The 22224-nt window shown below is 51.3% G+C and overlaps 5 protein-coding genes across 5 annotated transcripts; 3 read left to right on the top strand and 2 right to left on the bottom strand.

Moving 5' to 3' along the window:
- The first annotated feature begins 231 nt into the window (after positions 1 to 231).
- On the top strand, positions 232 to 3362 carry BP01DRAFT_354054 (uncharacterized protein). Its single transcript, XM_025574341.1, has 8 exons — positions 232 to 1425; positions 1479 to 1670; positions 1719 to 1897; positions 1955 to 2066; positions 2126 to 2186; positions 2256 to 2542; positions 2619 to 2725; positions 2851 to 3362. Exons 1-8 carry the CDS (start codon positions 484 to 486, stop codon positions 3140 to 3142), a joined length of 2172 nt encoding a protein of 723 aa, XP_025434191.1. The 5' UTR covers positions 232 to 483; the 3' UTR covers positions 3143 to 3362.
- On the bottom strand, positions 3339 to 8503 carry atrF (ABC drug exporter AtrF). Its single transcript, XM_025578805.1, has 3 exons — positions 4615 to 8503; positions 4180 to 4563; positions 3339 to 4121 (listed from the first exon to the last, which is right to left on the bottom strand). Exons 1-3 carry the CDS (start codon positions 8320 to 8322, stop codon positions 3582 to 3584), a joined length of 4632 nt encoding a protein of 1543 aa, XP_025434192.1. The 5' UTR covers positions 8323 to 8503; the 3' UTR covers positions 3339 to 3581.
- Positions 8504 to 11152: 2649 nt separating this feature from the next.
- Positions 11153 to 12585, top strand: BP01DRAFT_354055 (uncharacterized protein). The gene has a single exon (XM_025574342.1). It carries the CDS (start codon positions 11389 to 11391, stop codon positions 12499 to 12501), a length of 1113 nt encoding a protein of 370 aa, XP_025434193.1. The 5' UTR covers positions 11153 to 11388; the 3' UTR covers positions 12502 to 12585.
- A 2010-nt stretch (positions 12586 to 14595) lies between these two features.
- BP01DRAFT_363382 (uncharacterized protein) lies at positions 14596 to 15288 on the top strand (the record flags this gene model as incomplete). Its single annotated transcript, XM_025576273.1, has 4 exons — positions 14596 to 14623; positions 14736 to 15018; positions 15107 to 15179; positions 15217 to 15288. The coding sequence occupies 4 exons, from the start codon at positions 14596 to 14598 to the stop codon at positions 15286 to 15288; spliced, it is 456 nt and encodes a 151-aa protein (XP_025434194.1).
- A 447-nt stretch (positions 15289 to 15735) lies between these two features.
- Positions 15736 to 17464, bottom strand: BP01DRAFT_177959 (camp independent regulatory protein). The gene has a single exon (XM_025570846.1). It carries the CDS (start codon positions 17342 to 17344, stop codon positions 15923 to 15925), a length of 1422 nt encoding a protein of 473 aa, XP_025434195.1. The 5' UTR covers positions 17345 to 17464; the 3' UTR covers positions 15736 to 15922.
- Positions 17465 to 22224: the final 4760 nt, after the last annotated feature.

A 22224-nucleotide genomic window follows, 5' to 3' on the forward strand; every position in this document is an offset into this window, starting at 1 on the left:
GCATTAAGGTCATGAGCAGAAGTCACGGTGCACCAACACTAGATAGATCCTTTGTAAATGACAGCACATGCTCAGTAGGTGTATCTGACATGTCGGAATGCTGAGATGAAGGGATAGTGAGGCCAGAGGCATTGTCTCAGCCCTCTGTCAGCTTGGTCACGTGTTGGCGGAGAGAGGTTCCCAGCGAGCGTTGGACAAACGCCCAGCAACTTTTCATCATAACTTTCACTACTTCTCCCAACTACTGCTTTCAATCCAGTACTCAAGTGAATCAACCTTCTTAGAGCATTTGTGTTCATACTCACGGCAGCAGAGCGCATTTAAGCCCACTTCTAGCGGGATTCATACAGCAACTGACACCAACCTTGCAACCAACAACATCAATACAACACTCGATTCGGTAATACAGCCGCAGAACTACAATACGCAACCATCGTGAACACTTCCAATTCTCCATATTTACAGCAAACAAAAATCGTCAAAATGAGCTCGGAAGACGGAGATGATCCTGATCTTCGAGCAGCAATTGCTGCTTCGCTGATCGACATGACTGCTCCCGCGGACGGATCGCCATCGCAGCGCTGTCAACAGCCTGTGGTCGATCTAACCGGTGACACCGATTCTGATGCTGAGGATCGGGTGCCGGCCTTCTTCAAATCAAATTCTGTCATAGGCTCTGACACTGACGATGAGGAGGATGAGGACATGAAACGAGCGATTGCGCTCTCCTTGCAGGAATCTAGAGAAGTTCAGGATCCCTCCTCCGCGAGCCCGTCAACGACTCTGGGTACCATCACTGATCAAGCTCCCAACCCTCCTTCGTTGATTGAGTTGATAGATGACGACGATGACTTGGAGAGAGCTATCTCAGCATCAGAGGAGAGTGTTTCTGGGCAATCTTCAGCATCTCGCTTACCTATCACGCAGCAAGCCAACGCGAGCCAGACTCCTACTTCTGCCCCAGTGATAACTGTCGGAGATGAGGTCACTCAAGCTGAACCAGCTAGGCCGGCCTATTTCTTTGGTCTTGATCGAAAGCAAATGGAGCAGGAGCGTCTTGCGCGACTCGCGAAACGCAAAGCTGACAACAGCACGTCCCACGATGAGCCTGTATCCAAATCAACCAAAATAGAGGCAACTCCAGCTCCTCGTACCAGCCAACCCAGCCGTAACTTAAACATCTCCGGCATTCATGCTTCAACATCTTCACCTCTCCAATTTCCGGATGGCGTGGTGAAGAAGACATGGGCGTTAGGTCATGCCCGAAACGGTTACGATATCAAGATTGAGGAGGTTTTGCAAAAGTCAGATCTAGAGGTGGCAGTGCTAAGCTCGTTCCAGTGGGACCTGGATTGGCTATTTTCCAAGACCGACAACAGAAGAACTCGCTTTCTCTTAATGATGGGAGCCAAGGACGAAGCAACCGTGAGTACAATTCGCTCAGATCTCACGTAAACAGAAAACTTACTTTCCTCGAGAAACGCGAGTATGAAGCAGAGGCAGCAGCTCTGCGCATTGTTCGAGTATGCTTTCCGCCGATGGATGGTCAGGTGAACATCATGCATTCGAAGCTGATGCTCCTTTTCCATCCTACATATGTACGGATCGCGGTTCCAACCGCCAATTTGACTCAATATGACTGGGGGGAAATGAACGGAGTCATGGAGAACGTATGATACACGACATGGGTCTAGTGAACGCCGCTAATCGGGGTACAGAGCGTCTTTCTCATCGATCTACCGAAATTGAACGATAACCAGCAGGAGCTTCCAAGGACCGCATTCTATGAAGATTTGGTACACTTCCTCAAAGCCTGCACTCTGCAAGAAAGCATCATCGCGAAGCTGAAGAACTTTGACTTCTCCAAAACAGCCAAATATGCATTTGTCCATACAATGTAGGCTCCTCCAGTATCTTGGAAGAAGATTCCTGCTGTGACTAACCAGACACACAGCGGAGGTGCACATGCAGGAACCGCATGGGAACGTACAGGCTACTGCGGTCTCGGGCGTGCGGTAAGAAATATGGGCCTGCGCACATCCAAACCACTAAACATTGATTTTGTTGTAAGTAGCCTTACACTCCGTCTTCGCTCCCGACCTCCATAGCTGATCCTTTGCTACAGGCGTCTTCACTTGGCTCTCTCTCCGACAATTTCCTCAAATCCCTCTACCTCGCCTGTCAAGGTTCGTTAACTTCACCCGTCTCCATCCAAACCACAATGGTCCAGAAACTAATCTAGACCTACTCGTCAGGAGACAACGGCCTAACGGAGCTTAGCCTTCGCAGCTCCAAGACCTACCCTGCAAAACACATCACCAACCCTGCCACCCTCATCTCCCAGAGCACAGCTGCAGAGTGGAAAAACGACAGGTTCCGCGTGTATTTCCCCTCTCAACCCACCGTTGCCAGCTCCAAAGGCGGGCCCAACTGCGCAGGAACGATTTGTTTCCAATCGAAATGGTACGATGGCGACAACTTCCCGCGCCATGTCCTCCGCGACTGCCAGAGTCGTCGGCAAGGTCTCTTGATGCATAACAAGGTAATTCTCCTTCGCCAAACATGCCCATCTCATACCATAATATGGAGATCTGGCCAACTAAAGCTATGAACTACAGATCCTTTACGTTCGACCCGATGAGCCCATTCCCCTCACGCAGGACAAGAACTCTGTTTGCCGGGCGTGGGCGTATGTCGGTAGTGCCAATCTCTCCGAAAGTGCATGGTATGTATTGTCCACCCACCGCCTCGGAAAAACCCCCTCTCTTGACCCTCTCTTTCCTCTTTGGTCCCTATTCCACTCTGTCGAGGAAAATTCGATTACTGAGATCTATACATTTTCCGATGCAGGGGCCGCCTCGTGATGGACCGATCAACCAAACAGCCTAAGCTCAATTGTCGCAACTGGGAATGCGGGGTTATTGTCCCCGTTCTTGAGGAACGAGGCCAAGGGGTGTCAGAGACTGCGGGCTGTAGTGTCCCGTCCTCGATAACAGCCACAACGGCAGGAGGACCGGCAGAGGATAACGATCAGGCAGGAGGCTCAATGGGCTTGTTTGACGGAGTAGTTCCCGTGCCGATGCGGGTGCCAGGGCGTCGGTACGAAGGGAGCCTGCGACCTTGGTTCAACTCGCAGGGCTGAATCTGGTTTGCACCATTACGCTGGGCAGTTTCGAGGCGGTGGGGTTTGCTGTTTGTGATGCCTTGTGCCAGCGAATAGGAACCTTGGAGCCTTGGAAGGATTGTAGGTAGCCTCAGTCCGGTTTGGGTTTATGGATTATCATGCAGATTCAAGGTTTTGCCAACAAGAATGGTATGGTATGTAAGAACTCCTTCTTTCTATCTAAATAATAAATTCCTCATAAACAAAATGAATCCCTCTGCGCTGATGCATAACCAAAAATGCGTTTTAAATCCTGGTATCTAGAGATATGTACTTTTCATGAGATCCAAGTAAATGAATGTTCATACCCTCCGATCAGTGTTGAGAAAACAATCCGAGCCACTGACTCCCATGGCACGTGACATCATATGGATCGCCAGCGACGAAAGGCTACTCTCCCTTCACAGAACGACCCCGCTCACTGCTTCTCTTCCTTGTTCTTCTTGGTGAACAGGCCCTTGATGCCCCCGATCACCTTGCCCAGTGCGGAGAATACATACCCAAGACCGAAGGACCAGCCACGAACACGCACACAGTAGATCATAAAGTAGACCAGGGCCCAATTGATAATCACGTACGCCAGGAAAATGCCAAAGCAGCGCCACTTGTCGCCATCGTGCACGTTCAGGGTGTGCATGTACTGAGTGCCGTTGGCGTAGGGACAGTACTGGCAGTCCGAGGTGGCGCTGGGGTTGGATAGGTAGCCGATACCGACGCTGGAAACCCAGTCGCCGGCATAGCTGGAGCAGGTCTGGCCGGGAGGAGGGTTAAAGTGAGTGGTCTCGGTGGAAGAGCAGCCGATAGTGACGGTGGGAAAGACGGCCGAGATGACACCGCGGAGCCACCAGGTCACCGGATTGACGTAATACATCCAGTACTTCCAGAAGACGGGGTAGTCGGAGTACGGGCGGACAATACCGTTGAAAAGACTGGTCATGACGAAGAAGAAGGGGAGCACCTGATTTGCATGTTAGACGGAGAGCAAAGAGGCCATGGGCGAGGAGAGCAAAACTTACGTTGGAGATGACAGTGAAGGAAGGGGCAAAGGCACAGATCCACTGACCCCAGCTGGCTTGGAAGAGGAAGAAAAGCATCGACATGAGGAAAACGTAGCCTGCGCTACTGGAATCCGTGGGAAATCCGGCCGGGTAGTACCAGAGAACCCAGTAGATCAGAGCGGACACGATTGCCATCGGGATCTCGCAGATGATGTTGGCGGTACAGAAAGCGAACCAACCATAAATCCGACTAGGGTATTCACGTGCTTCCCAAAGGGCACGGTTGATGTAGAACTTCGGGACCAGACTGTTGAGCACAATAGGTGGGAGAAGGATAATCAAGAAAGTCGAGAACATGCGATTCTGCATGCTAGAAATGGTGTCGCCCAACATCCAGAAGGTCTGCGATTGTTAGTACGGGATGAAGAACGGACCAGTCCGAGAAGTACTCACAAAGCCGTTGAAGATACCGATGATGACACTGACGAACAACTTCCCATAATAGTAGGATGGATCTCTCCAATACTGGCGGAAGATTCTCATCATAAGATGGTATGTCTGTGTCGTAGCAGGGGCTGCGAATTCATACTCAGTGCCCGATTCGGGCAGGGGAATCTTGCTGCGCTCGTCCCGGATAGTCTTGATCTCGTCCATAATTTTCTGATTTTGTTCCGAGTTTTGCCATTCCTCGTTCCAGTCATACGTCTTGCCATCCTTCTTAGTCGCCTTTGCAGCCGTTTCAAGAATGAATTCCGCGACATTCTTGGACGGGGGACAGACAACTCCACGATCGGCGAAGTACTTCTTCACATCGCGGCCCTCATGGCCGACGGGGCCAAAATAGAAAGTGTTACCACCCGGATTCAAGGCTAAGATCATGTCAAATTGCTGGATCAGCATGGACGAGGGTTGGTGAATTGTGCAAACAATAGCCTGTCCTGCCTGCGAAAGCTTCTTCAGGAATCGCACAATGGAGAAGGCTGCTTGACTGTCCAAACCACTGGTGGGTTCATCAAGGAAGAGGAGCAGACTCGGCTTGGCAGCCAGCTCCACACCAATGGTCACTCGCTTCTTTTGCTCGACATTGAGGGATCCGATGATGGCATCCTGGATCTCTTCCAACTCCAGCAGGTCAATGATCTGGTTGACATAATCCAGTTTTTCTTGCTTGGGAATCTTCCGATCTTGACGAAGGAGAGCTGAGAATTCGAGAGCCTCGCGAATGGTGGCGGTGTTGTCATGAAGATCCATTTGCTCACAGAAACCAGTACCACGTTGGAATTCCGTGCCCAGAGGATGACCGTCAACAAGCATATCACCCGTCACCACACCCGTCTTTTGACGTTGAGCCAGAGTGTTGAGCAGCGTTGTCTTGCCGGCTCCAGATGCACCCATCAGCGCAATCATGAGTCCAGGCTTAGCATAGCCGTTGACGCCGTTCAGAAGCTTCCGAGTTCCGTTACCGTAAGGCACTGTGTACTCAACGTTGGACCAAGTGAATACTCGGTCGCTAGACGAGATGCGGTTAAATGACTCGCTGTTGGCGCCCGACTGAGATGGTCCCTGGCCCTGCATTTGCATCTTTTCTTCATCGTTGCCTTTGCTTGCCTGAGCCTTGAGCTGCTTAGCACGGCGGGAGCGTTTGAACACCAGCGCACCACCTCCACCGCCAACGAAAGAAAGAGTTTCAGCTGCAAACACAGTGACCAGAATGTAAAGAACAGTAAAGGCAACGACAACACCAAAGTTACGCCATAGATGGTGGCGCGTGAACTGGTAGGTTGTCTGCAGGTAACTGCTGCCGGCGACAGTGGTCTGGCCCAATTGAGAACCAGTCAGAGCACATCCCTGGTATCTCGAGTCAAGGCCCGCGCCTTGCGGTACCAGCATTGACGAAGCACAGTCCATTACGCGATTGGCAAACTCGTTGGAAAGAACAGCCTCATAACTGTATGAGAGTGGATTGACGTAGAAAAGCCACCCAAACCAGATGGAACCGTCGATAAGAGATTGCTTGGGAATAACATAGCCGACGAACAAGATCAGCACATTCAAAGCAATACCACTGAACCGGACCGCATCGTCGATGGATGGAGACAAGGCCGCGAACATGCGATACATGGAAGTAATGCAGAACGTGGTCGTGTACACGAACAGGAAATAGATCCAGAACTTCGATGCGTCAACGTCAAGGCCAGCCATGAAATACACGATGATCGTGAAAGGAACAACCATGCAGAAAATTGCCGGGAAATCCACGACAACACGAGCGATCGAGACAGCGGAAGGACGATAGAACGCATAGTCTTTGTGGCGTGCGACAATAGCACGTCCGCTGACCGCAGGCATCAATTCGGTCAATTGCAACCAGCCAAGGAATAGGATGGAGAAGAACAGAGCACCACCACGCGAGAAAGCACCGCCCGTGTTTAAGGATTCTCCGTAGAACAGGGAGGAGACGATAAGGCCGTTGGCCAGAATGATGAAGTACTTGGTGTAGAGTGAAGTTTTGTCGCCCCACAACAGCCAGAATTCACGCTGCACACACGCAGCAACCTGGCGGACCAGGGACACTGTGTACGGAGACTTCTTGGAGACGGTCTTACTCTTCGATTGCGCCACCGATTTCTGGAAGCGACGAGTGCTCTCTAGGTTAGTATCCTGTAGCTGCTTCTCATAGCCAGCGACATCATCCAGGAGTCGCCTGTAAGCACTGCTTTGTCGGAAAACAGCCTCAAGCTCCTCAGCAGTCTTAGGAGTAGATGCTTCACGACCTAACTGAAACTGGCGGGCATTGACATCGCACAGGGAAGTCAGGAAATCGGCCGTGGTCGATCCGTCCGGACAAGCAAAACCAAGGTTTTCGAAGTACTCTTTAGCCTCGCTGGCGGGGCCCTGATAGAGCATGCGTCCTGAATCAATCACCAGGACCTTGTCCATCAGTTCGTAGATGCTCTCTCCAGCTTGATATAGGGTGACGAAAGTCGTCCGCTTGCTGACGTCAGTCATGATTCGCAGTGACTTCGCATAGTCCAACGCCGTACTGGCATCTAGACCACGGGTTGAGTTATCCCAGCAGACAACCGAGGATTTGGTTGCCAAAGTCTCGGCGATACTGACACGTTTACGCTCACCACCGGAGACACCTCGAACATATTCGTTTCCGACGACCGTGTTCTTCGTGTGGGAAATCCCGAACATCTTCAACAAGGCATCAATGATAACGGGAATGCTGTCCTTGTCGTGTTTCTTCGTCTTGTTGATCAACGAGAACTTCAGCGTCTGCCACACAGTCAAGTTGGGGAAGTGTTGGTCGTCTTCCTGGTTGTAGTTGACCTCACCGCGGAAATGTTTGTGCTGCTCTTCAGCCGACATACCACCGTAACTGACTTCGCCCTCGACACCGGCGAAGGCGCCTCGATCATTGGCAATCGTTTTAAGGAAGGTGGTACAACCGGCCCCTGGTCTACCTAAGACAAACATCATTTCACCTTCACGGACCGCACCGGTGAAGTCATGAAGTAGGTCCCTCACGGGAGGCTTGCGACCGAAGTGAAGCTGCGGCACGAACCTGCAGATGATTTTGTAAAGATCGGGACCAAAGGTACCGATAACAGCATCAGGCAGGGTACGGACAAACGAAGCCCCGGTCTCAATCCCCTTGACGGTAATGTTCTTGAACACGACGCCGACTTTCTTCGCTGGCTCTCCTGCCGTGGTTCGTCGCTCAAGATGACCCCCCATGAGGAATTCCCCCAAGTCGAATGCATCGTAATCGCCTTCAGTGGAGCCAGACAGTTCATCTCCTTGCAGGGCTTTCTCCTCATCGGCTCGAGAAGCCCTCGAGCGACGCCGTTGAACATCACCTTTAACGGAACGAGTACGATGCAAACTAAGCCTGGTCAGCTCTCGTCTCATCTCCTCTAAGTCCTCCATTGCACCCCGACGAGAGACGGGCCCAGTGCCCCGCTCCCCCCAGTGACCCTCGTGGGAGCTCTCGCTATCGCTCGTCGAAAGGGGGGTTAGCGTTGGATCGGATGCGACAGCATGCGACACATGGTGGCTTGCTTTGTGGCTATCAGAGCCGGGTTCCTGCGCCACCGTCGGAATTTCGTGCAGGTCGCCCGGCATACGGCTTCCTCCAGCCGTGGTGTTGGACATGACTGACTTTTTACTCGCAGGCGGATCGAGGCGGGCTTTCGGAGCCTGTCGATATTCCGGAAGTGAGAAGCAACCAATGCGTTTTCAATTCAACTGTTGCCGGAACCGCGGTTATAGAGTTCCGATGACGTTGATCGAGATGGACCAGTGGCGGATCGGAGGAGTATTAGGAAGAAATAAGAACAGGAATAGTAATGAGAATATTGATAATGATGTTACCGGATACGGTGCAATCCGGAATATATGCAAATTGGTATGTACAGCACTGGAGCTACAGCCGGAATGCGTCAAGAAAAGAAAGGAAGGTAATTAGAGAAATTATATCAGGAGTTGGACACGTATAAGAGCCCAGTGAGCTCCCACCGACACACGCCTGCAAAGAGGAGAGGAGAGGGTCTATAAAACGACAAATGCAAAGCTTGAATCACCCACGCCAGGAAGACAAGTTAAAGAGCTTAATATATAGAGGAAGACCAGGAGGGGGCAGCCGAAGGAGGTCGTTGCATCATGGTTTAAAAGCCGCCAGTCTGGCTGGTTAACTCCGGTGGGCCACCTTTGACAAGAAAAAAAATCTGGCAGATTTGTCAGAATCTTCTAGCCGTGGAGAATGGGCAGGGTCTGCTTCAAGCAGGCATCAATCAGAGGATGCAACGAGGTGGATTGGGTGGAGGGACGACACCAACCGAACTGTGGATCGAAGGTGGCTGCTGGGCGGCGATGGCAGTAACTTACTACAGTACTCCAAAAAGGTGGACTAGACTTGACTAGTCCAACTGCTGGATGTTCCAGAGAGGAAAATGAGTCAGGATGAGCATGAGGGGTGTCATCAGGAAGATCATAGATTGGACAGAAGGGCAGCTAACTGATTCAAGATCGGCTGGGCCCGATTGAACCCAAGAGTCGCTAACTAAAGAATTGAAGCATGAAAAAACTTGTGCCGGAGATAAGGCCGGGGCAACCACCTGAAAGTTAGTTATCCTCGTGTGTGATTGGTTGGGTCGGGTCATCAACGAAGTCCCTGAGTAAGCAGCAGCAGGCTCATTTCACCGGAATCCATATTCCTCCCTGACTATTCAGTTATTAATAATGATGGTTGCTTACGACGGACAACTCATTCGTTTCCGGACAAGAGATCGGGGTCTGAATTCGGTTAGCCAAGATGCTTGGATTCGTGATCATGGATGATGAGGACGACTGCTCGTCTTGGCTGCAATTGCATTGCCCTGACTCGCTCCCTCCTTCACCTCTAGTAGTGTCGACTGTCGGCAACATAGTAAAGGCAGCGCACGGATCAGGCAGGGATTCTAAAGGCTAATGGTACATTTCGATAGATATCTATCTTGTGCCTGTGGTCTCCCTGTAGTTTCGGTTTCACCTCAACTCAAAACCGCCATAGTACTATGAGGCAATGATGACACTCCCGTCCCTCTATTTCTTGTGAGTGAGTGCCGGAGATTTCGGCCGATCTCTCAGGATGAGTATCGATTGGTTGGGCAATGCTCTGGACGCATTAGTAATGCAGCTTTTTCTCGGCTTTGCGGGTCGCTGGCTGGTTGCCGAGTCGGTCTCCAGCCGAAGATCAGTCACATTAAGTCTTCCACAGACAACACAATCTTATCTTCCATCAACCCAGGTGGCCACACCGCTCGAAGCGAAGTAAAGCATCGACAATTTGCGGTGGGAGACCACCAGCTGATACCTTACTCAGAGGATGAGCATCGCCATTGAATCCACTTTTTGCGCTGCCCGGCATGCATCCCTCTCGGCCGCGCTGCCCTGTTTGGCCTCCCGATATCAATTTGATGGGTGAAACGTCCTCTCTGGCCGACGGTGCCGAACTAAAATCCCACCGGTCCCCATGCATATCACTTTTGAACCCTCACACTCGGCTGCGACACGCAGCGGCTCTGACACGCACCAGTAGGAAGTGGTTATACAATGTGTTCAGAAGATAAAGACAAATCCACACTAGTCATAGTATTCTTTCGCCAGCTCAGCGAAAGAACAAGCACAAGGGTCCATATGGCGGTATGGGCTGCCCATTCGGATATACCAGACAGCTACGCAAGCTATCGGGTTGAAGGACGTTGATTGAGGTTGAGGCGGCCAAAGCGCCAACATGCAGGAAAGAATGGTGATTAGACTCTGCAGACGTCTTGCCCCGCGAGATTTGCTCAAAGGTCCGAATTCGTCGTCTCGAGGCACTTGTGCTCTCAGCTCGCCTGCAACTGTGGCCACCAACACCTCTTTCGTGGCATTCCCATTGCCCGCCTGTCTGCTGTGCTCGTCCATAAGTCAAATTTAGCATCACGGGTAGTGCTCGCCAAGGCGAACCAACAGCTGATACTAACCACGTGTGATTGTGGAACCTGTGGATTCGGTACTTTGGCCGGTATATTACGTGCTCGCTATAGTCCGGGCTTTCCGGCAATTAAAGACCGCAAGCTGTACTTGCCAGGCGGAGTTGTAAGCAATTGTCGTGGATCACGGTTTGGAGAGAAGCCTGTGAGAGTACTAGGAGTAGATCGTAGCTATGGTAGCACGAGGTATGTATCTCCAGGTAGCATTGGCGCAGGCTTTGAATTTAGCATTGATTCTCAACCAAGGGAATTTGATCGTGACGGGATCAGCCCCATCCTTCTCAATCACCAGCAGGACAACATCGATCGCAAGACTAAGGTATTGCCAGGCGCAGCAGCTGACATGCTCTGGTTTGAGAAGCACTAGACTCAAGGCGTCGACTGATTCCTCCCATCTTGGCAGCCGGCGCTTGCCGTTCGGTATCGCATCGTCTCATCTGACTTGCTTCCCTTAACCTCACCTGATAAAACCTCATCCATCGGTCGCTACCATTGTCGTCATTGATCACTTTCATTTCATTGCCAGAAATATGACTAACATTACTCATTCTACCCCGGACTCCCATATGCTGGATTTGAACCCCAGTTTCAGACTTATTGATCTACAACTGGCTCATGGAGATCCGACACCGGCTAACTCGCAATGGGCGTTCGAGCTGACAATAGCGGGAGAAAAGCAACATACTCAACGATGAAGACCTCCACAATGGCCACAGTGACCATCGATCACTCTCCAGCTCCGTCACGACCCGTTGGAGCGGCTCCCCCGCCGTCCTCTCGTCCCCCGGTCCTTCAGCCATCCGACACGACGAAAACACCATCAAACTCCCCGCTCCCCGATCCCAACCTCGTCAACCCTCGTCTCCTCATCAATGGCGCGTGCATCTATGAGCGTCACCTTCCTGGGGACGCCTATATCACGGCGCGAGTGCAGCGCCTACAGCATGGATATTACTCCAGCGCCGCCGTCTCTAACCAAGACGTCAATCATGTGGACTTTCTCGGGTTGACCTTTGTCTTCCATTCGCCCAACACGTTGTCGCATCGTTTCAAGGCCGCGACCATTCGCGCATCCGTCCACGGTTCCAGGGAGTCCTCGAGAGCATCGTCTGGAGGCGGTCGGAGCCGAAACAACAATCCTCGGTTCCTGATGCACGCACCGCACCTTCTTTACGGCGCGGTATCACCGGAAACCATGCAGTGGAACTACAGCCTCAGCGGGTCCCTGGGGTTTGCTGATCTGCCGCTGATCGCCAGCCTGTCGCCGAGCGGGGGCATGAACGGACGGTACAAACGGTACGAGATGATGCGCATTCAGGGCTCTGTTCGGTCGCGGAAGAGCCCCCGGGGCCGCAAATACGATGTTGAAGCCGGCGAGGTTGTCTGGTCCCTGGAGGAAAATACGCTGCAGCGATCGGGACTCCCGCGGGAGTTCACCTTCGCTATGCTGATCCAGAAACCCCGCGCGGACAGCCGGGTGCATTTCGCGTTGGAGGTTGAGCCAGTGCTGCAGAGCTGGTGCTGCAGTTATCCCGGGTTGCTGCTGGGGTTGCCTTGGTACAAGCCTGTGCGACGAGGACCGGTGGACTTTCGCGAGCAGGTGGGCCAGCGGTTTGAGCCCGTCACTCAGGATAGGGGGTTTAATTATGCGGCTCTGGAGAGCTCATTCGATGACTACGTTCAGATGCCGGGGCGGAAGCTTGCGGCTGGGGTAGGTAATCTCCTCAGCTTGAGCCGACGGGTTCAGTGGCTAACGAAGTTAAGGTATCCCCCGACGGTGGAATATTCCAAGACGACAATGAGATCCGACGAGACGTGAAGCGAGACTTGACTATGATCGATCCGCTCGTGGCTGCGCCCAAAATACCCGCCACGGCGAATGCTGCCTGGGAGGTGGTGGGCAAGCCGGCGTTGAATCAGGTCGCTTTGCCGACCATGCCGGGCTTTGACCCAGGCTCGTTCACCATGCGGCTGCTGTTAGCCAACGACCCAAGTACCAAGCATACACAGGTGGCGTCGGAGTTGATCACGGTGCGCGAGACGAAAATGGAGGAGAGTAGTGGGACGCGAGAATCCCGTCGAAGCAGTCGAGGTCAGAGCAATTAGAGGAGCATTGCATAAGTCGGAGGTTTTCTGTTCGTCCCTGCATTTACCAGCATGATATACCCTTCCCCAGTATTACGATAACGATCAGATGGCATTTGTTTTGATTATTTACTTCCGAACAACAATAAAAGAATCAGAGTTTCAGTCTTTAGGTTCTGACTTCTCCCGTCTAACTCTTTGCGAACCTCATCCAACGCGACCCCCGCACAATCCCCGTAAGTTCCAGCATGGTCGAGCTCCCCTGCCTCGATCTTGTGACCATACTCGTTGATCCCACAAACTCTTACCTAGCTCCGACTGTCTGCAGTCTACCCACAGGCAATCCTCCCCGTCTGCTACCTGTTCCCCAGGAGTCCACTGCATCCGCGTGCACCGGCTCTCCGGGAACCCTTCCACCGGAGGACTCCGCATCCCACGGCATCGGGGGATTATCATACGGGCCCCTGGCAAGCCAATTTTCTAGGAGTTCAAGCGGTGTGAGCACGGCATCCTCTAGATAGAAGAGCGCCACTTGAACGGCCGGCGCGATGAGCGCGGTGAGATCTATGCTCCTCCTGCATCAATTCGCCACCATCCAAGCGACAGACACCCCACCACACTACAAGATAGCGAAGACTAAAACAAGACCTATGACAATATAGTGACGCGCAGGTCCAAATTGCCATCATTCCTCCGGTTTCTGACAGACAGTCTCATCTGCTCCCTGAACTCCCGCATGGAGAAGCAATGCGCCTATGGGGTTCCAAAGCCAGTTGCACCCTACTCCTATCACGCAATCAATTGCGGAATTGGGGTAGGCACGGACCGACATAACGCAGAGCACTAGATTGACCATCCCATCGTCACTGCCTTCATCTTCTGTAGCGGCGACGACAGCAGCAGCAGCAGTACACTCCTAAGCTTCACAGTCAAGCAAACCTCACTTAATCGCCCGTGCGAGTCCGTACATTGTAAATCAAGGCGCCGGCTGTCTCGATCGTCGCTTGCTCCGAGTCTACCTCGATGACGCCGTGGAGGAAAGGCGCCGGATTCCGGGTTGCGTTGTCGGGGCTGCAGCCTACATCTAGAAGGCGGACTTGTTGATCCCGATGTCTGCTTGGTGCGTGCGGATGGCCGTGTACAGTATAATGAGGGATGGTAGGAGGAGGAGGAGATCGCGAGAGTGTAGAAGGCAGCTTGAGAGGACGTGTAGGTGCGCAGGGTTGGATCGCGGGTCTTCGTTTCGTATGGACGTTATACGTGTGCGATATGCGGTTGGATGGAGGTCCCTGAAGTGCATCCAAGCCCCTGGCAATGATGGATGGTACGGTAGGAGCTTACAGGGCTTATCATGCAGAGCGACTTCGGCGGGGTGTGATTCATATAGTTATTAGCCCGAGATGACGAGATGACATCGTCGAGTTTACCGTAAGCAGAAAGATACCTTCACCGAGAAGCTACAGTGTTGTGAAATGCGGACACAGCACAAAAGACTCATTTCATTAATCCGACACAGTGCACAATCCACACTCAGTAGTGCTTGAAACATTCCCCATCGAATCCGTCATGCTCCCCGATAATCCCATACAACCACCCGTCTAGGTGTCCTTCCGGGCAGGAAGTCATGCTCATCTTCCCAGACAAAACACTGACTCGGATACGAGTGGTAAAGCAAAACGCAGCCTGTAGATTCATATTCCTGAAATCACCAAGGAGACTACCTGGAGCAATGGTCGCTAATTAATGCAGAGCTCGCGAGTGGAACAGTCGCAGGTCTCCACCAAAAGAACTAAGACTCACCAAGTGGGGTGGCGCAGGAAAGACGACCATGGATAAGGATTTGGATGCCACCTCACGTACGGTTGGAAACTGACCTGCCTGTTCTGGGAACTGGTCCAGATCCACGCTTGATCGGAAGATTTCCAAGATACCTACATTCTGTGAATGGACTATTACGAAGTCTATCAGACCCCACTGGAGATCGAGGTCCAGTGAGAGATCTCGGTTTGTCACCTCAGACCGTCCAACAACAACCTAGTAGCAAGTATCAGAGGAATATAACGAATCTCTATCATATCACAAGGATTGACAATAGAAGAATGGCTATTCATCTCATAGTAGTAGTAGTAGTGGTGTCCTCTGCCGACTTCTACAACAACAACAACAACAACAACAACAACAAGCCCCTCAAATTTACAGCCTACTCAGTAGTGGATCATCCTGCCGGATCCTGTAATGATGCGGAGGAGGAGTGAGTATTCGCGAGCAGGTGACTAGCTGGCTTGCAATGAGAAAAAGTCGACTGACTCGTTGACTGGTTTGATCTTTCACAAACACAGACCCCCCAGAGCACAGAAGAAACAAGGATTCCGAACCATTGGCTTCATCTCCCAAAAACACCGTGAAACTCCTGTAGGGACATAAGAACGCCCTGCTCTATCCTCCCCAGCCAACGAGACCCGAGCTGAACACATTCAGAAGCTTAGAGTACAAGTCAGATCAGTCATTTGCTCACTGGTAGGAAGGCACTTTCTATATACAAGACTGCTGGGAAAAAAGGGTTGAGAGAATGAGAAAGAGAAAGCCACAAGAAGTAGGCACCAGAAAGAACTACGAACGCCAATTCAAAATCCGAGCTGATAGCACCTATCATTGCGCTTCAATGTACACGACCCATGGCCATTATGTGACATGGAACACTAGGAATATGATAGCAGGATCGTCATCACAACCAGCAACAGCAACAGCAACAGCAGGAATCGCAAAGAATGAATTCAGATAACCGCCCCAGAACCATGCCACCCAAGCCAACCCATTGCTCATGACCACATAAAAAATATAAAATCCCCGCAGAGAATCAAAACCACCGACGAATAGGAGAAGGAAAGACGAGACAGGTATTTTGATACTGCATCATATCATCGTAGTCAACTGGGAAAGAAGCGCAAAAGCAAAGAGAAGAGAGACAGCCACCCATACCTCCTCTAGAGCGAGTTCTTCATCCGGGTAATCATCCACAGCATATATGCATAGTCTATTCCCAAATTGCCGCCCTTCTGGAGAATAAAAAAAAAAGACTTATAAGAAGAAAGTGGGTTCGGGAGAAGTGAAGGCTAAACGAGCGAATACAACAGGAGACAAAGAAAAGATAAGAATCAAATCTGAGGTTGCGCGGGGGCTGCCGTGGTCCACGTCGAAACGGGATACCCGGCATGTGCGCCCGGGGCCGTGGCCCCCACGTAATATTGGTGTCGGTCCCCGCCCGTGTAATAAGGTGTAGGAATGGGATTGGATTCACGACGCGAGATACCTGAATCATATCCTCCCAGCCCTCGCTGTTCCAGGTGCTGGTGCACTCCGTCTAGCGGTCCCAGGCTGAAGCTCCCGCCCCGAGAGTATGTAGCAGGAGTCGACGGGTCGATGGGTGACGTGGCATCCGTTGCGACGCTGCGTGAGGAAATCGACGAGTTACGGTAGGCTGAAGGACTGTGGTCAGAGTGGGAACGGTTGCGATCGCTCAAGGAACTGGGCATGGCCGTGTTTAGAGCTGATGGGATCGACGAGGACAGAGGATTGTGACCCATTGCGTCATAACTGGTGCCATACGAGGGCTGTCTGAATTGCGTGTAGTCCTCCGGTTTCGGGGGCATTGCAGTAGGAGCGGAGGGTGCAGGGAGATATGGATTAGGGGCGGATGGTGCCGGAATCGAGCCTCCCATCGAATATCCAGGAATCGGCGTAGATTGTGGCGGATGAGTCGCCGCGTAAGGAGTCGCGTGCATGTAGAATTCAGGGTGAGGGTTCGGCATCGCATAGCCTGTAGGCGCTACCAGGTGAGGTCGATATCCGTACAAACCATGCGACGGGTCATTCGGATTCTCTAACCCTCCCGTATCCATATCGTCAATTGGGGCCCGAAAGCTTTGCTTCTGCGTTAGTTCTGCCCGAGGCCGGATGTATCTCAACGACTCGACCATCGACGGGGGGCTCAGCATTCCCCGGGTCACATCCTCCACGCTGTAATAAGACACTAGGTGGTGCGTCACGCCCGACACCGTCACGCTCATTGTCTTCTTCACCAACCCAGAATCCTTGAAGCCATACGAATCCACCAGCGAGCCGACCAGCGCCCGTTCCACGTCGGATTGATGCGGTCTATCGCCAAAGGGCCCGGTTGTTGAAGACGGCGAATACCCTCCGTTGCTATCATGCCGCGGATACGGCTCACCCGGTCGCGTTGACGGTACCGGACGTCGATTGGCCTTCTTCATCGCTCGCTTCTTCTCGCCTGGAGGGAAGGGCTTCTCCAGCTCTCGATACACCAAGAAGTTGCCCAGGATACGACTGGGACTCCAGGTCACACCATCCGTCCACCGCTTGATCCCCGACGAATTCTCTTCGTAGATGAAGACACTGCCGCTGCGGACTAAATGACTCCGTTCCCGATCGTGCGGACGTCGGGGGACATGGTGCAGCACACCAGTCAGACAGGCCTCGAATAGAATCAACGCATCTTGTGTTGTTGCGACATATCCCATAAAGGTGGGCTCCAACACCGTGGTGGTGCCGTTGACCATTGTTTGCCTTTGTTGAAGGTTCGAACCTAGTTGGCAAGGGGCCAGAGAGGTAAAGCGGATCAAAGTTAAGACCACCGAAGATCAAGGTTTCCCAGCGACACGGCTAGGTTGACCGGGGTGTGTCAGTGGGAAGTCCAGAATTCCCGGAACACAGAAGGGGAGGGGGGCGATCAAAGAAAAAGGAATGCAGGATGACAGCTGCCAAAAGGCTCGCTCGGACTGGTAATTTCGCTTCCACTGATGGATTTCTGGCCAGTATATGCGCGACAGCGCACACACAAAGGAAATAGCAAAGCTTCAAGTAAAGCCCTACCAGCAGGAAAACAGGGCGGAGGGAGGCGAAAAATAACCTTTTCGGTTTTTGGGGTGAGGGGTTTGGTTTTAAAAAAGAGAGATGGGGAGTGGAGGAGGAGAAGGAAGGGGAGAATGACTGGAAGGAAAGGAAAGAGTCGGAGGAGTAGGAGTAGGAGAGAGAATGACAAGTCGAGTTGGAACCGATGGGAGCTTCAACAACAGTCTTTCTCGACAGCGAACCGTAGAAAAGGGTCGATGGCGCAAGTTTAAAAACCTCCCCCCCTCTTTTTCGTTCTGGGTTTAAGAAGCAAGCAGCAGGAGACCCGGATCGACAGCAGAGCACGGGCCCGTCCTATTCTCAAATCAATCCTCGTAAAAAGAAAGGAAAAGGTGGGAAATCTGGAGAGAGGCAGCGTCTGGCCCAGTGGCCTTAGTTGACTTTTTCTGGGTCAACTGGAGCTGCGGTTCCACGGATGGCGATCGGATCGAGTAAGTCTGTCTGTACTCAGTCTGTACGGCGTAGGTTGAGTCTCCAACCTAACCAAAGCTGCGGCAATTCCCCCCTCCAAGCTTTCTGCTGGCAAGTTGAAGCCCGTTTTTGACAGGGAGTCTAAGTCAATCGGTCCAGGGTTGGAGGTTGAGGAAACTCAATTGACGGCGATCCAAGAGAAGATAGAGAGATAGTAGTTAAGGTAACTGTTTGGGAGCAGGTATGTAAGCCAATCGTCTCACACTCAATCTCACAACTGTCACTGGTGCCATGCGACACCAACTGCGCAAATAGGTCCGGAACGTGCAATTGAAGATAAGAAGTGTTTCAGATGCTCCGTGGAGGAATAAGGAGGGGAAAACAAGCAATGTCCCAATGATAGGATAAAGGAACAATAGACGTACAACTTCCAGTGGCACAGGGAACAGAGAGGTAGATCACAGCACAACCAAACAAGTATAAGTAGTAGTAGGGGTAGGAGTAGAATCAGTACAATAGTATAAAGACGAAAATTGATGTTGATGATGATAGTAGTGATGATGATGATGATGATGATGATCACAACAGGGGAGAGACATAGAATTAAAGTAATCCCGACGGGAGAAGATATAATGTTTGCAAATTCACTGGTGGATTCTCCCAGTAAGGTAAGGTGAGAAAGATGGAGATCTGCTGCTCTGTTCTGCTCTGCTCTGCTCTGCTTTGCTCTTCTCTGTCTTTGGTGTTTCCCTTTCTCTCTCTGGAGTGGCGCTTTAGTAATGACTATGGGGGGCAGATGAACCAAGAGAAAGAGATAAAGGTAAGAAAAATAAGGGGAAAAAAAAATCAACCACCATTATTTTAATTGAGATGGAAGGATAGGTAAAGACCCATTTCCCCCCTCAGCCCAAAAAAAAATAAAATGGGGACAAATTAAAATTAATAAAAAAACATCGAAAGAGAATTAAGAAGTAAAAAAAAAAAGCAAAAAAAGAGAAGGAAAAATAAGAAAAGATCGAGGCGGACCCCCCCCCTTCCTGGTGATCAAAAAAACCAGGAAACATCGCAGGCGATGAATGGATGGAAGGCCAGTCAGACTAGGCCAGAGCCGGGTGTGGGAGCGGGTTGCAGGGAACGCCAAACGGCCAGACGGGGTCTTACTCTCTTTCTCTCTCTCTTTTGCTAAGAGAGCAAAAGACAGATAGTCGGAAAGATTTCCTTCCTTTCCCCTCCTCGCATCTCTTTCGCTCTTTCGCGCACTCGCTCTACTCTCAGAATAGTCATGTAGAGCGAGCGACCGGCGTACTGCAGCGGGGGAAGAGGGGGGCATTGGGGGCTTGGGGGGGGGGCGACCCAGACTGGTAGGTCCGAGCAGAACCAAAGAGGCAGAGACGAAAGACGGATGAGTGGGTGCAACTAGTGATCCCAAGGAGGAGGACGAGCCCGCCAGAGGACTGGCAACAGTGGATCTCCCCGTCCCATGAAGCCTATCGCGGCTCCATCAACTGCTCTCCTCCCCTCTCATTTCTCCCCAAAGACCAGACAGACGGTAAGGGCCGACAGTTCAGAAGGCAAACCCACTCAAGGATGTAATAGGAAGGACTTATGATTCATACACCCAAGAATAGAGGCGAAATTCAGAGAGAAATAGGCCGGGTAGGAAGTTACATGACCCGAATAGCAAGACCCAGATTCTCAGCGATGAAGAGAAAGGGTCAGAAAGAGAAAGGGAAAATAGTACTAATAGCAGCAGAGCGAAGCAAAGCCGAGCAGAGCAGATGATAGTAGCATGAAAGTGAGGATACCAACTGAGGAGGAAACATGGAACCATGAAATAGATGACACACGACTCACTAGTGACGGAATCATTCACAAGCAAGTCCAAGAAGCGACGAAAAAAGAGAACCGAGAGAAAAATAGATACAAAACAATCAGACAAAATAGAAACAACAAAAGAAGAAAGCCAGCTTCAAGCCGAACATAATGGTGATGCGTAGAAGGAAGCCAGGCAAGTGGATGGGGAGAAAATCATAGTCCTCATCCTGGTTCAGGGGAGGACTGAGACCGTCTGACTGACTGACTGACTGACTGACCTGAAGAAATTGAGGCAAACCCAGCGGGGATGAGAAAGCAGGTACCCCGTTTCACCTCGCTCTTTGGGGGACACAACCTTAGCTGAAGCAGCTAATTTTGACGTTCGATATTTCTTGCGCGACTGTCTTGTCACCTCTGGTCGGCTTTTCCACCGACTGTTAACACGAAACAACGAAGCTCTCCCAAAATAACGGGTAGCAGCGAGGATGCACGAGATACTACTCCGTAGCAGAGTGCGAGGATTTCAAACTACGATAAAGGGAGCAAAAAGTGGATCGTCGGGGCGAAAATAAACCAGAAAACGTGACAAGGACCAAATGAGGCCCTCGAAGACTTGGGAGTGTTAATGGCAGGTACGCGGATGATAGGCACCGGGGAGAGCAAAGTTGGAGGAAGACGACGACGATGATGGTGATGATGGTTATGGTGATGATGGGGATGGGAAAAGCGGATACACTCGGGAAGGGGCCAAGGACTGACTTAAAGGATCAACGTGGAAAAGGTAGGTAGGTAAATCGGGGGGGTGGGATGTCGATACAGGAGCTAGATCCAATGGAAATTTATGAGAATAGTAGAGTAGGGTTAAGTGGCTGGTAACGAAAATTCAGGCAGGAAGCAGTCGGGAGAGCGTCAGCCAGTGCTGTCAGATCGATTGAACGAACCAGATACAGTAGTAGGTGGTCGCAATTTCTACCAGTCACACATATGAGGGCCACTGTACTCTAGCCCATCGTTGTAGATCTAGTGTAGCAATAGTCTTCGTCCCTGTACCATGGGAGCAACAGGTGGAGCTCCTTGAACTGGGGTACCCATAATAGTTATACTTGATTATATTAAGATGAGATCCTAAGACTCGCCGATAACCCACCCCCTGCCAATCTCCATAATATCTATCAGATTAGTATGATTGCCGCTGTGCCATGGGATCCAAATTAGATGAGCACGAAAAAGCGCGCGGAGTATTAGCTTAATAGCTAGAGGAGGGGGAGGCTGTGTCGGGTAAGGAATTTGCTGGCACAGTATGAGGGCGGAGTGTGTAAGCCGTCTCGCATGGCAAGACAGAGAGACGCGAGTGAGCTTAGACCTGTCTGTGAGTGAGCATGGAGTGATTATCTTGTATCGTGTCCGAGGTCACCGGATCTCCTTTGGGACCCTTGGAAGGTGGGTGGAAGGTGGTGGGAAGCTGGAGCATTGAATCAATCAATCAATCATTTTATTCATTCTTCGGAGGAATTGCTTGTGAAGCATCGTACCATCACGCTCTCCTTGGATGACAATTCCATCCCATGATGTCTGTCTGGCAGATTTTCCAGTCCAGTCAAACCAGTCACTCTGGCACTCCCCCTCCCACCATCCCTAAGCTAGCAGCACTTGGCCCGTGAACATCCACGGACGGATTGATTGAGGGGTTGGCTGCAGCGGTGGAGCCCAGCCCATCCAACCACGGCTCCACCCCTGACGAAAAATTGATGTGCACCCTGTTGTTGATTAAGAAGTACAGTGGGAAGTCCATTCCCACTAGGTCTACTAGAGACGGTCTAATATCGGTACACTAACCTGCCCATTTGTACAGTAAGAATACTCGGCGTGGTCATTGCCTGTCGCTATCGTCTCATCAAAAAGAAAAAGGAAAAAAAAAGAAGAGGGGCAAAAAGAAGAAAAATGGAAATAATGATATATTCTCGCCATGCTTCGCATCTGTGTTCCGAACTCCATCATAGGTTAGTTACATCACAAATGACGTTCCGTCTCCTTATGACTCCACCACATGGAAGATAATTGTGAATGCCGGGATATTTCTGCCTCTTCATTGGGGATTGCAATCCGGAGATACTTTAGTCTCTATTGTGGCCTAGGTTAGTCAATCCTTCCAAGTCTCTTTTTGCTAAAACATCAAATCATTCGAATCAGGTAAACAACTCCATTCGAACCGAAGTGGTGAGACTAGCAACGGCCGCCAAGGACTCAGATCTCCGGCACAAAAAGGACGGGTCATTATTGCATGGCGTAGCAGCGGGGAGTC

This window comes from Aspergillus saccharolyticus (assembly GCF_003184585.1).
Source record: "Aspergillus saccharolyticus JOP 1030-1 unplaced genomic scaffold BP01scaffold_5, whole genome shotgun sequence".
NCBI lineage: Eukaryota > Fungi > Ascomycota > Eurotiomycetes > Eurotiales > Aspergillaceae > Aspergillus > Aspergillus saccharolyticus.